Here is a 14,477-nt window from a genome sequence, read left to right as displayed (position 1 = left end):
TCTCCCAACTCAACCAAAAGAAAACATTTTATTGCATTACGCCAATTGTAGAAGAAATAATTTGAGGAAAAAATACAAATAGTGCAACTGTCTTGATTCGTATTGGACAAAGGAAAGTTTCATCTTACAAATCCTATAACCAAAATCATTTGAATCTAAAATCAAAACGGCATTTACAACAAGAAGCATTGTAAGGAAAACACCAATAATAATCACGTAAAAAATTAGCTGTATCCTATGTGCAACTAACTAAGGCCTCATTTGTTTTCGTAGATAGAATGAGTTGAGATAAAAACTGAAAGTTGAATAAAATATTATTAGAATATATTTTTTTAATATTATTTTTGTTTTGGAATTTGAAAAAGTTGAATTGTTTATTTTATTTTGTGTGGAAATTTGGAAAAATTGTAATGATTAAATGAGATGAGATGAGATGAGAATGGTTGTGAAAACAAACGAGGCCTAAATTTGTTAGCGACTCTGCCGGAGAGACATGAAGTGTGCAGCTAAGGCATCATAGTCTGGAAGCTTTGGGTGAACATGACTGGCCTTTTCCTTAGATGGAATCTGATCTGCATTTGAACTTGCAGACTTCGGAATCTCAGTGCTACCTGATGTTGGTATCCTTGGAAAAGAACCAGAAGAATGTTTCCTTGTGGATGACTTTAAACTGTCCCCATTCGGGACCTCTCAAATTCTAGCATTGGCTTAGAAGTTGCCTGCACTGCTGGCGGACGCTGCTCAGAATTTCCCAAGTGACCTGAACTCTTGGTCTGAGACAAGGACTTTGGTAGATCTTCCGTGGCATAGGATATCCTTGAAGAGGATTTCCTTCCTGCTGCATGGTCAGGAGTCAATGACACCGCGGAGCTATCTGTAGCCTTCGAATAAGAACTCCTACTGGTACTTGAAGCAGCAGCTTTTGTCCTCTGAGAAAACCCAGTAATTGTGCGAGCATTACAAGTGAAATCCTGTTTAGGATGATCTCCCTCAGAATCACTAGTATCTGCATTAAAATATCTAGTTGAGACCCTTGAGCTTGAATGTTTATTTACTTCCCTGCCTACTTTCTGATTGTATGGCTCTTGATTGCTGCTAATATTCTGTTTTAAGGCATGCTCAGAATCCTCATCAGAATCAGAAGATGAGACCAGAGCTCTTGAACTTGGTTCTTTACTGTGTTTTAGAGCCACATTCTGATTGCGTGGCTCACGATTGTGAACATTAGGACTGATTGAAGTCCGGACAGTTACAGAAGGAGAGGATTGATCAATCATGGAAGAAGTATTGCCTGATAGTTTTGTGAATGATGATGCATTTCCTGATGTATTTGTAGTATAAGGTGGATGCCTGAAACCCTTATTTCGAAGGCCGCCTGTCAACTTTCCAAGGTTCAACCCACTACCACTATCTGAACTAGACCCTTTCAGAAGTTCGTCATCCTTCCATGTATCTGGTAACCCTGGCACGTGCTCCTTGTCCTTGGTTCTCAAATCTGATCCAGATTTCTCAAGTTTTGGAGATGGCAGGTCACTATAACCGAACTTTCTATCATAGATACCACAAAATTCTTTTCCTTGGTTTGTTTCAAGACCTACTTCCATGTGATCTGAATCAATTGAAGAGGGTGGCAACCGTGGTTTTCTCTTATACGCTAAATTTTCTCTCTGTGTAGATGATACTTTTAACCCCTGACTTGCAATCTTGTACAACTCTGAATTACTGGAGTAAACATTCTGTTCACGAGGATACATACCACCCTTCTTACTCCCAACAAACTTGGATTTCTCCAGATCCTCTCCACCACCCGAACTTTCACCATCTGAATAGTCACAAGTCATGTGTGACAGGTCATGTGGTTGTGCAGGAGCCACAGAACTTTCAGAAAATAGAAGAGAAGAATGTTGCTTGCCGAAAGAATGTGATGGGGAATGGGACTTTCCAAATAACTCATCAATGTTTTTCCTGGCGCTCAAAGCATTTCTCTTTCCTAAGAGATTTTCAGATGATTCTCTACCTGGAGAAGAAAAATGCAAACTAGATTCTTGTCCCTTGAACACTTTGTCTACATTGAATTTATAGTCATCAGTATCTGAACAATATTCATCAAAAACTATAGAATCCTTGTCATAAGAAGTCTCCTCATGGTCGCTGTGGATGCTTCCTTGATCAATAGCAAAAGGTTCCCGACCAGCATCGTGCCCTAGGTTCTGGCGGTTCAAATTCAAGATATCATTCTGATCATCAATGAAAGTGCTTGAATGAGAATGAGAGGAAACTCTGCTGGATTGTCTTCTGATACCTGCATCTCCACTATAATCAATGTTCTCATATTCCATATTATCATTCATTTTGCTAACAAATTTTGCCTCATTGTTGTTGGATCGTCTCTTCGTACTCTCCCCACCTATAGAATCACTGTTCTTTAGATCAGATGAATTCCTTTGAGGATATCTATCTGTCTTTTGGGAACCACTAACCAATGGACCATTATCAATGGAAGCTGTAGTTGACTTCAAGGAAGCTGACCGGGTAGATTTATCAGTGTTCTTATGATTATTCCTGTAAAAATTTTCAGTTTCTCCTGCCAGGATATCTTGCTCAGTGCGATCAATTTGATCTTCATGCATCCAAGAATTTCTTCCAGGAAAGGCATTATTAACCGGATGTTTGGTAAGATGTTCACCTCGCAATTGTGATCTGGCATATTTTTGCGACTCTCTACCACTTAGCGCACAAGCAGAGGACTTCGGTGATTCCATAGAATATTGCCTAGTGACCTTTTCACGGCTTGAAAGCTCTGCAGCTGCTCTGGCAGCCATGCTTGCAAGCTCTGCAGATGCAGCAGCTGCCTGTGCAGCAGCTGTAGCGTCCTTAAATTCCATATTCCAATTCTTCCCACCCAGAGAAAAAGCATTCCCATACCCAGAATACGAATGCGTGGACTCTCTCTCTTCACTTTCATTTCCTATATGACACAGAAGCCTATAAATCCACTTTGAGAGAAAGTAGATACAAAAAATTGCCTCTATATGAGACCTCAAAGGAGTAACCATTTACCATCTTCAAACGAATACTTCACATACCTGGAGTTCCCACATCTGAATGAAATGTACCAAATGTTGTCACTCTTTTGGCACCACCATCTGCAGAATTAACATTTTGGGAGGTAGGTGAATATCTTGCATGTTGCTCGTAGAAATTTCCAGATGCATCATGTTTAGGAGGAACATGAACATTTGGAGGTCCCTTGTCATCACGACTTGGTGAAGCTTGGACACGAGGCTCCAAAAATATTTTACTGGCCTTCTCAAAAGTGTTTGGTCCATTCTGATCAAATATTTGAAAATGGAATGAACAAAAAACCCCTTTAAAACAATTAAATACAAATATATAAAAAAAAATACATTATTGCTTCCTGACTTTAATATTGGCTAGGCTCTACGACAATGTCACATCAAGTAATGTAAGGACTAATTTCAAATGATTGAATCTTACCAGCAAATCCTCAGGATGCCTTGTATCTTGCTCTTCTAATGAGTTAGGATCCCACTTAACGTTATGTTCCTCAGCAATGCCTCTCAAAATTTTGATCTTTGTCTGGCCATCAGGTGTTTTGGCAGATAATTTCTCAACCAACTGAATAGGACAAAGTTATCAAAAAGCAGTAACCTAAACCATAGTCCGTTCTCAGATTGTATGTTACTCTCTGTAATTTTGAATCATCCAAAAAACATGCAGCGTCTGAAAACCTACCATTCGGCTTACACCACACTCTGGTCGTAATTCAATAGCAGCAGAAACAAATTCTTTCCCATATTTAGCTGTAAAATGCTTGCGGACATCCATGAGCTCGGGAATGTCTCCACATCTTGGAGATGCAAATATTACACTTGAAATTGCTTCCTTCATATCAATGGGACAGTTTCTGGAAAAAGACTAGAAAATATTAATACAATACAAGCTCTCAAAATGCAAGAACTAAGAATTTAGGAAGTTCAACCAACAAAGACCACATTATTTTATTAATTATCATCCTAACCACGGGAAATAGAAACCTTTAAAGACCACAACACTTCTCATAATGTTGAAATTTACTTCCTTTAATAGCTTTGTGAGTCAACCGTCAACCTTATTTAAAGACCTTATGCTCAATCTAAGAGTAGAGGACCTACAAGACCATAATTCATGTCTCAGTCAGTGGGACTGAAGCTAAATAGTACTAGTACATATATATTTAGATATACACACACTTTAGAGCCACATGATTAAACATGACTTTAAACAACATCAGGCATTTCCCAACTGCCCAAGTAACTCCAACATGAAAATTCTCAACAAATTATAAGATTAATAAAGACAGCTGTTATTTTTTTCAACACAATTTCATACTTTTGCGAGTCAATGATTGATAGGCGTGCCACAATAAGCTCGCAGTATATCTCAATCAGTTCATATGCAGATGTTGTCTTGTCCTCCCTGACAACATGCTCAACCTGAAATGCAGGAGGTAAAGAAAAAATTAACCAAAAAAAAAAAAAAAGATGTATACACTTCCTATCACCGTGAAAACCTTAACAAAGGAAGAACCAAACTAACGTAGATATAATGTACAGTTAACGTCAGACGTGATAAGCAAAGTGTAAAGATCTTGGTCCGGGTAGATTTACAAGTTTACAACCAACCGAGTTGCAAAAACCAGGAACTTGTATACTTCATGTCCATGAGATATTTACTTCCATTGAAGTGCCTCATGGCTGTGGAGCACGAATGCTATCACAAGAGTAAGCAAAGGAAAACAGAGCAGTTAAGGTCTAGTCTTTTATGAGAGGAAAGCAAGCAAGTTAAGAGTTAGGAGCTCCCACTCAGCTACAATTTTGGCCCTTGAAAATCGACACAGGTTTGGTTTTCATCCGAAACTTAAAATCTTCCAATCCAGTCCTTAAAAAATTGAGGTGGCAGAAATCTCGCCCTTTCGTCCTCCAAATTGGGTGCAAATGGAAAACGAAGAGATGGGGTGCAACGTTAACAACATAAATGACGTGAAATGCCCGTGTAATTGTACATACCCAAACACCGGCAAACGATTAATGGAAGAATTCAGAGTGTCATAGTATACCCGAATTCTGGCAGTCCGGTCCTGCCCTGACTGGAGCAATTTAGCTACTGCCCTCTTCAGCTGCTTCACCTGCGCTTCCCTCTTATTCTTCAACAGCTTTATGCGCGACACCGCAAGCTTCAACGCAGTTTTGCTGCATCAAAAACCAGCAATCCAAATCCGATAAAAACCTTGTCAATCAAACAGTAAAATCAGGAGAGAGAAAAAAAAAAAGAAGAAAAAGGACATAATATTGCTTTGATTCTAGAGAAGCAAGTAACAAAGAATACGTTTGGTTTCCAAGAAAGCTTGGAATCTAGACGACAGCCAAGTAAAGGTAAAGTCTTTACCATTTGGCGGCCTTGAAACTCCTACTTAGCATAGCTATTCGAAGTTTGAGGCCGAAGTTCAGATCCTTCGCGTTGCAGAGCAAACTTCAGAAAAAAAAAAAAGGGAATCAATACGGACTTTCGTGGAATCGATGGAATTACAAGTTCACAATGGAAACGGAAATGACATTCTTTTCCTTTATAATCACTTGGATTCCTCCGTCGGTAACTCGAAGGAAACCGAATTAAGCAGAAAGCAGCAATTTCAGAAGGCTTTTGGGTATGGGAGCAAGTAGAAAGTAGTCCTTTGTCTGGTCTCTACCGTCTTTCGGAGTTAACCAACCTGCAGGCTAGTACATGGGATGGATAGGGTTGACCAAACTATTTTGTTGTACCAATCAGCTTCATACAAAAATTGTGAATATTCTCCTTCTCCTGTGTGACGATGCTCACAAAGTCTCATTGTTTTCATCAATATTTAATTACTTTGCAAATTGCTTATACGATAATTTGAAAAATTATAATAATGAGATGAGATGAAATTTTTTGTGTATTTGAACCGAGCCCGATTGAGAATACGTGAGTAAAATTGTTACCTAGTACATATTAGAAATAATGATAGGGTTACTATCATATTATTATTCATCTACTACTCTTTTTGTATTTTATTTTTTATTTTACTTAATGATTAAGGAAATAAATATTAGTAAAGTTATATATTTTTTTAATTTTTTTTTAATGATTAAAAATGTTAAAAAATACTTAAAAGAAAATTTAAAAATTAAAAAAAATTGAAATATACTTGACTAATAAATAGATAGTAAGTTTATTACTACCCATATAATAGTGGATCTTGTTGCCATCACTGAAAGCGAGACCCATTAAATTTAGGACAAGTTGGCAGTGCTGGACTGCTTGTGTCTCGCTGTCTGTCTGTCTGTCTTCTCGGTATCTTTATTTCTAGTCAAGAATCTGCATATTCTTTTAGATTCCATTAGCAATTTTCTTTTGTCAACTTCTTCTTCTCCTCCAAGAGCCACATGCAACTTAAATGAGTATACACAGCAGAATGACTGCGATCAAATCCATCCAAAGAGGCGACTCTGCCAAACAAAAGAAAGAGATACAATTCATCATATGCAAAAGAAAGAGAAAATTTAGTTTGGGGGCTAAGTTAAGAAAAAAATAATTTCAAGGGATTAAATGCTAATTTTTATATAGGCTACTTTATAAAAACACCTTCTAAAACCTAATTTTCATCAAATTTTAAAAATTTTGGGGGGCCAAAACCCCTCAAGTCTTAAAGTAGTTCTGTCCTTATATACATAGACAAATTTATCAGTTTTCTTTATGTTGCTATTCGTTCTCCCCATAAATGAATTCTTCATTCTAAAATATACAAAAACGAAAATGATTTATTCAGTATTAGAGTGTACAAGTCTTGCACACTCTTTTTTAAAAAAAGTGAATAAATTTGAGATTTACCTAAAAAAATTCAAATTTTAATAATAGGTCTCACTTCTTTTCAAGAAGAGTGAGTACACAAGACTTGCATACTCTAAAACTGTATCTAGCATTACTCAACAAAAAAATCTCTTCCACTTTCCTATAAAATCGTTCTTATTTGAAACATAAATGAAGGGATATATAGGAGAGATTACTCATGCTTTCCCACCTCTTCTTTCATATTAGCCATTTCATTCCTCAACCAATGCTACCTATTAGCATCAATGGATGGCATAAAAACCAAATACATTTGCAATGCATGAAAGCAAGTTTCATTCCATGTGTCCGATGTTTTCATCATGGTGATTGCAACAAGCATCAACATCATCCCATGGTTTTTCTCTAGGAAAATTAATATTGAGCAATACTTAAATTTAGTATTGATTAATTATTTTTAGTTACATGTAGCACATTTTAAATTATTTCATAAATCAATTTTTTAAATAAAAAAATTGCTACTTAAAATACGACATATCAATTTATATAACCAGTGGAGACAAGACTCATGATGAATAATAGCCTTTTTCTTTAAAAAATAGTAAAGAAAGAGTAATAGAACTTTTCACCCTAAATTTTATAATCCTCAATTACACCACTTGATATCGATTACTTGTACTTGCAAGCCAGTATATAGAACAAATCTTCCACATTGCCGACATAACAACATTTGATTTGTAAGAGATTGATTTTTAAGCATTTTTCTTGCAAATCAGGTATTGGCACATCAACAGTGTGAAGAGTGTATTTTTCATTAATACAGTACAATTTAAGTGACTTCATAAATCAACTAAATTGGATTTGTTTTTATGCTGCTGTTTTTTCATTTTTTTTTTTAAATTCCTATTCCTATTTTAAGAGTGAGCTACATCTGTAAAGTGTAAACCATGTTTAATAGATCAAGGGAGAAATTCTTCTATGGTCTTAAGCCCAGTTAATACCTAAGACGTAAGAACAATCACCCTGAGTCCTGACTGACAATAGCATCGAAGTTGGTCGGCAGAATTCTATCTGTTGACTGCCATGGCCCGATGGTCTTCAACATGGGATAACAACAAGTCATTGCAGGAATAGATCAGGTAAATATTTGCAAAATGCTAGACACCAAGATTTGGAGAAAGTGTTGTGATATTGTATAGAAATTAAAGTAAAAGCTCATCCAAATTGCCTACTTTAAAAATAAGTAGATTACAGTAGCCGAATTGTCCCATCACACCAAACTGGATTCTACTTTCGAGTGTATCAATCACAGAAGATGCTCAAACATATAAATATTAGTTACTGATGTTGGAGTGGTAAATCAGTAAATCAATATAAATTTGCAGTATTTTCATTCATTCATGGGCAGCAGTTGCTTCCAACATAGATAACAACTGCAACAAAAAGGTATATAGGAAGTAGTTACTTCAAATGCATGGATTATTAAGGCTTCCAGAGAAATTCCCACAGATTTCCCAGCTTCAAAAGTTTTTTAGAACAAAAATTTGATGCAGGGTTCCCGCGATTCCAATCGCTCAAATGAAAAGAGAAGCTTACACATTCAAACCCCTAAAAACAGTTGTCATTCTCAGACATGGTAACCAGTGATAGTAAAACCCCTCCCCACAATCTCCCCAGCACAAAACCATGCAAAGCATTCCAGCCCAAATAAAGCTGCAATACCAGCATCTTCAACCTTCAGCTCCTGCCTGTTCTTCCATAAATGCTTGACATAATCAACTTCCTTCCAGAATGCCTCGTAACGGCCAGGAATACTGTACAGAACATAAGAAATAAGTCCCATAAAGTTTCAGATGTATGTTTATAAATCTGAAGCAAAACCACAATATATTTCACTAACGGGTCTAGAAAAACATGCATTTGTGATGCTAAGTTTTCTCCAGAAGAGGGGATAAGCTATTCATTTTTTTTTTTTTCTTTTGAGACAGCATTTACCATATAGCAAGAAAACATTGTAACCCAAATAAATATTAGTGAAGGAGGTATCAGACACATTGTCACTGACTGATTCTAGCAAGCATGACCCAAGGCAAAGTGAGAATGAGAAACATCATAAAACCATTTTCATGAATGGATTCTCGTGAAACAGAAAAATAGAACCTTATATCGTGATTTCAGAATTACCAAAGATTTGTTTTTTTTTTGGCAAGTCCTGTAAGGTTATTCAATAGATTTTCTATTTTCTATTACCAAAATCCAAAACAGATTGAGGCTTCTGAGTTCAACTGTGCAGAAGACATTGGGCAACGTTTATTTTGTCCACAAAGTGCTTTTGAAGTTCTTTTCCAGTAAGGTGCAAAATTCGATATAGAACAGTATCCATTCTATGTAATCATCTAAGTCCCTCAAATCTTATCTTCTCCTTACCACCTTCCATGATGGGAACTGGAACAGACAGTTAAACTGCCAATTCAAGCTTACATCTTGATGATATTCCTTTCTTTTATTCCATCTCAACGTAAAAGCATTAATTGAACAGAGGAAAGACAGTGTGATCAGGCAATTAGCATCTCAAGAATTAATACCTATAAGAGTATGATATTTGCTCACATAAATTGATAAAATTATAAGAGTATGATGCAATTCCCTGGTCATCTATAGTGGGCAGCAAAATGTTATTATAAATAAAAATATAACTCCTTTGATAAGTATAAGTAATACTACAGTAAATCAAAACATAACAGAATCCATATGTTTGCCACTGCAATAATGTCTTTAAGAAGAAGTTTTTGGGGCCAAATAAAGATAAAAGTAGTAGTGAATAGTACTGACACATGGCCAATTTGAAAAAATATACTGGAACATGCTAACACATACTGAAGAGGTATGGGTATGGTCAGAAAAGGAAAAGAAAATCATGTTCATCATGAAAGAAGTGAAGAATATCACTGATCAGGGTGTATGTACGACATCAAATCAAGACAAAGAAAGAGAGAGTTGGTAGCAAAATGAGAATGCCAGCGAGCGCACGAACCAATGAATAATTGATTGCAAGGTAGGGTAGCAATTATCCCCACTTTGTAGGGAGCTACCCCTAATGCAGCCGCTTTGGAGGACCAAGACCTGGAACTTGGTCAAAGCACAGGATAGATTTAAGACCCAAGTTAGCTTTGATGCATGGCAGGGATGAAGAATAGATGTAAAACCCGAATTGGACTCAGACAGATTTCAACAACAGGATACCATACATCTATATCAACAGTATTGTGGGAGTGCAAAGTCGAGTTGGCTCAAGTAGTAAAGGCCTTGGGTTTGGGGATATGCTCCCCCCAAGTCTAAGGTTCAAATCCCCTTAGGTGCAAGGGGCCATCAGACTGGGAGATTATTCCCTGGAATTACCTGAGGTGCACTTGTGGGAAACTCCTTAACGAGGGCCTGTGCAACCCCGGGATATTTCTTGGACACCCAGTGCCAATCAAAAAAAAAAAAAAAAATTGTGGGAATGCAAGTCCTCCCAATCAAGAATCTATGAGTCAAACACACCTCATTACATGCTACCATCCCTATCCGAAGTATTATCAACAAAGCAGTTGGAATGTTAAAAGTATATGTGGTTGTTAAAGGATTTAGAATTATGGAATGGGACCTAGACGACGAGGTGCATGATTTAATGACTTTTCTGCTCCAACACACCATCATATAATATTACTGGCCATAATATTATGAGTAAAGTTTTACTTCAAATTAGGAAAAATTTCTGTAGTGATCGTTGGTATTTGATCATTAGCCTTCCTTTAACAACTTCATTCTGAAGTTCAAAATACTCTTCTCAATCACCATATGAAACTGATTGGCTTACATAGAAAAAATACAACTTAAAAAAAATAAACTTGAAAAACTAAAAACAAAACAAAAATTAATAAATTAAATAAAATAAATAAATTTAACATTATAAACTAAAGTTAGAAAAAGAAAACTTAAATAAAATAAAATTTCAACAATAAAAAATTAAAAAAAACACACTCGTGCATGGCATTTTCCAATCCTTAATGTTGTTTATATTTAATATAATTAATATTATATTATATTATATTTTTTTATTTTTTTATTTTATTTTAAAGTTCTTAAGTTTTATTTTTTATTTTCCTGTCAGCTTTTTATGTTTCTTTAAATTTGAATACGTTTTTTTATTTATTTTATATTTTAGTACATTTATTTATTTTTTTATCTTTTCTTTTATTTTTAATGTTTTCCAACATTTTAATATTTTCTTATGACATGGCAAATGACCAACACGTCAGCAATTTCAGTTAATGAATTAACGAAATTTGGATAAAAGTACCACTCTAAATTAGTAAATTTGGATAAAAGCACCAGTTTCATATAAGTTCCTCACCTCAGGAATCTTTTGAAAGTATATCACCCTAACAACCAGTTTGAAAAAAGATTAAAGCCCAGGGACCACTACAATAATTATCCACAAGCTATTAAACCTAATTTCTAAAAGAGCCTCTTCAACGATGCACAAGCAATGAAATTATCATTCATTATATTTAATTCATTCTAGTGGTATTGAATTCACTTAACAGGTTCTAATTTTGGCAGTTTTTGCAATACTGATTTAAAGCACAAAATTCTCATCAATATAATATTTTACACTTGTGGTGTGACTCATTAGAACAATATCATCTTCTTTATTACGAGCCTTTACTTTTTAAATCCAGACTAGATCGTATGGTAATTGGTTTATAGAATAAGGAAAAGGTTATGTAGGCGCTCATTAAGAGTAAACTCATTAAGCGACCAAGGTTGATGATTTTATAAAACCAGAGTGGAAGTTCCAAACATTTATAATCACCTCTCCCCCAACGTAATGACATTAAAAAAGTATCCTAATCCATTACCCGTCCTTGAAAGTCCCAAAATAAGCCCAAAAGACTCTTCAAAGGGCACCTGATTCAATATCTACACCTAAACACTAGCACATTTGAAACTGATAATTAATTGTCCTATTAAAGAATATATCCACATAACAACTTATTTTGAAGTATGTTTACAGCAATTGGCATGCTGCATATACTACTGTTCACAGAAAACAAGAAGAACGATATCCTTCCATCTTAAATCTATGACTCCAATACATACATGAAATCCAACTAGCACAACAAATGATAAATATCATGAGAAGGGTAATAAAATATGATCTTAGAACAACAAGAGAAAGAAATTAAACATTAATTACTCCAACAAGCAGGACGAACTAAAGACCCAAAATAAGAACTCTTACTATAAAAAAAAAAATGTTGGTGGCTATATCCATGGCAAGGATGCTATCTAACGGTCCTATAGACATTTGAACCAAATCCCTCCTTACAAGTCATCTTGCACAGAGCTTGAAACTTCTCAAACATTCAAGTGGACAAGTTAAGAGCATAACCTGAGATGTTTACCCTATCATGTGTAACTATAGTGCCCATCACATGCAGTGTCTTACCACAAAGCCAATAACAAGAAACATATTAAGTTTGCACCAACTGTGAGCAATCTATAACACCAGTCAGCATTGCATGAATAAATGTCATGCTCTACCAAAAAAACATACTAAACTCTTATTCACAAAGCCAATAACAAGAAACATATTAAGTTTGCACCAACTGTGAGCAATCTATAACACCAGTCAGCATTGCATGAATAAATGTCATGCTCTAGCAAAAAAACATACCAAACTCTTACTCACAAAGCCAATAACAAGAAACATATTAAGTTGGCACCAACTGTGAGCAATCTATAACACCAGTCAGCATTGCGTGAATAAATGTCATGCTCTACCAAAAAAACATACCAAACTCCTACTTCATTTTCGGATATTTGCATTAATATACATGGTCCACAACCAAAGCCATTAGAATATGATTAAATATAACTTATACTAAAAAACTTATACAACTAATTTTATCCTTATTTAAAACATTTTTTTATAGCATTTTAACATCACATTTGATAAATTGCAAGTTATTGTTTTGTCTAAAGATCTAGAATGCTAAAATCTTGTATTCAAATGTCTTTGAGCTATCTATCACACTACCAAGGAACACAATTCATCAGACAAATCAGTGAGAAAAAGCCCAGCAAAACCAACTGAAAATTAATTTCAAATGCCATGACAACAAGGGTAGTAGAACTACAACCTAGCAAGTCGAGTGTAAAACAATTGCTTTGACAAGAGGTTGCATTTCTCCACTGTGGGTGGCTCCTGAATGTATTGTTTGTTCTGCTCCAACAACTGCTTGTAGTAAGCACCTCCATGCTTGGAGACGAACTGCGTTGCTTGACAAGCCTTAGATTGTAACTGCCGCAACTTTGTCGCCATCACCTTCCCAAACTAAGTTTTAATCACTAAAAATAAGCCGATATACGATGGAATACTCAGTTAGCCATGTCAATGCTAAATCAAAAAAAGGATTTACTATTTCAAAGATAATAGTTTTCATATCAAATGAACACTATTTTGGGTATTGAGGATAGTAATGGAGAGAAATAAAAATTCAAAGCAACTTGCAATATTATTCTAAACATAGCAAACCGAGCCACAAAATTTTGTGAGGCAAACTTCTTTTTAGCCCAGGTCCAATTACAGTTAAATCTGCTAGGAAACTTTCAATTCCAAGCTTTTTCTACGTTTTCTTAGCACCAAATCAACCCTAGTAAGCTACGGCGGGGCAACTTCCGACATAAGAGAGAAACAAGGAGCACAAAAACACAACCCCATCGCTATTCTATTCATTCAACAGGACCAGTGAGGGAAAACAAGCCATAACCAATACAGATAGGATTAACAATTAGGGTTCATTCAATTCACAACCTAACACAGCATAAATACCAGTCTCGCGCTCAAAAGACCAATACTTCAGTTCATAACCACTTCGCGTTCAACGCATTCGGGGTATGAATCTAAAATTCTAAATTTAAGCATTCACATGCTACATTTCGATGGTCATACTTCACAAGTACGTTTTTCCAAAATAAGGGAGTGTCACAAAGCGCAGGAACAGAGGTGGATCTACCAAAAAAACACAAGATCTAAAGCCTGAAAATGAAAATCCCAAGCGACCCAATTAAAATATTCGTATATGACAAGCATACAATTAACATAACTGCAAATCTTAGATGCAGACGAAGTGAATTCTAAGGATTTACCCTTTATTGTTCTTGATTTGAAATGAAGAGCAGAGAAAAGGACAAAACGGATAGGAGCCTGTTGGCTCTGTCGCTGCTGGCTTTATCGCCGCCGCTAGGTTTGATCGGTGAGCGTGAAAAAGAGAGGACGTTTAGGGAATTGAGAGGGGTTTAACCAGTGGCTGGACCCTTCACTCGTTTGTTTGAAAATAAATAGGGGTTAAACATTTCGCGTCAAAAAATTGAAAAATTTTATTTATTATTCTCTCACCGTACATTACATAATTTTTTTAATTTTTAATTTTTTTCTCTTATCAAATATATAATGTATGAATAATAAATAAAAAAATTCAATTAATTTAAAAAAATAAAAAATAATAATAAATGTGATATGTGATGTGTGGATATGATGAATACCAAAACTCTAAAAA

General features: G+C 35.5%; 2 protein-coding genes across 4 annotated transcripts; both read right to left on the bottom strand.

Annotated features, from left to right (window-relative positions):
* Positions 1–549: 549 nt before the first annotated feature.
* On the bottom strand, positions 550–5,709 carry LOC121250728. Its single transcript, XM_041149926.1, has 7 exons — positions 5,449–5,709; positions 5,120–5,252; positions 4,393–4,496; positions 3,757–3,928; positions 3,499–3,639; positions 3,087–3,330; positions 550–2,968 (listed from the first exon to the last, which is right to left on the bottom strand). Exons 1-7 carry the CDS (start codon positions 5,478–5,480, stop codon positions 666–668), a joined length of 3,129 nt encoding a protein of 1,042 aa, XP_041005860.1. The 5' UTR covers positions 5,481–5,709; the 3' UTR covers positions 550–665.
* Positions 5,710–8,238: 2,529 nt separating this feature from the next.
* On the bottom strand, positions 8,239–14,262 carry LOC121250080. 3 transcript variants are annotated; one of them, XM_041149005.1, is made up of 3 exons: positions 14,068–14,262; positions 13,059–13,252; positions 8,239–8,684 (listed from the first exon to the last, which is right to left on the bottom strand). In XM_041149005.1, the coding sequence occupies exons 2-3, from the start codon at positions 13,238–13,240 to the stop codon at positions 8,498–8,500; spliced, it is 369 nt and encodes a 122-aa protein (XP_041004939.1). In that variant the 5' UTR covers positions 13,241–13,252; positions 14,068–14,262; the 3' UTR covers positions 8,239–8,497. The 3 variants fall into 3 exon arrangements, with proteins under 3 accessions (XP_041004939.1, XP_041004940.1, XP_041004938.1); XM_041149006.1 differs by having other exon boundaries at positions 13,059–13,243; XM_041149004.1 differs by having other exon boundaries at positions 13,059–13,266; positions 14,068–14,260.
* Between the last annotated feature and the right edge of the window lie 215 nt (positions 14,263–14,477).

The sequence above is a fragment of the Juglans microcarpa x Juglans regia genome, chromosome 2D (assembly GCF_004785595.1).
Source record: "Juglans microcarpa x Juglans regia isolate MS1-56 chromosome 2D, Jm3101_v1.0, whole genome shotgun sequence".
Taxonomy (NCBI): Eukaryota; Viridiplantae; Streptophyta; class Magnoliopsida; order Fagales; family Juglandaceae; genus Juglans; species Juglans microcarpa x Juglans regia.
This window is presented reverse-complemented; position numbering and strand designations above follow the sequence as displayed.

Excerpts from the sequence above, each read along its gene's own strand:
- LOC121250728 (XM_041149926.1), bottom strand. The coding sequence starts at position 5,480 with ATGCTAAGTAGGAGTTTCAAGGCCGCCAAATG. Across the intron at positions 4,497-5,119 it reads ACCGGACTGCCAGAATTCGG|GTTGAGCATGTTGTCAGGGA; the intron begins GTATACTATGAC and ends CCTGCATTTCAG. Across the intron at positions 3,331-3,498 it reads GGCATCCTGAGGATTTGCTG|AATGGACCAAACACTTTTGA; the intron begins GTAAGATTCAAT and ends ATATTTGATCAG.
- LOC121250080 (XM_041149005.1), bottom strand. The coding sequence starts at position 13,240 with ATGGCGACAAAGTTGCGGCAGTTACAATCTAAGGCTTGTCAAGCAACG. Across the intron at positions 8,685-13,058 it reads TTTTACACTCGACTTGCTAG|TATTCCTGGCCGTTACGAGG; the intron begins GTTGTAGTTCTA and ends TGTTCTGTACAG.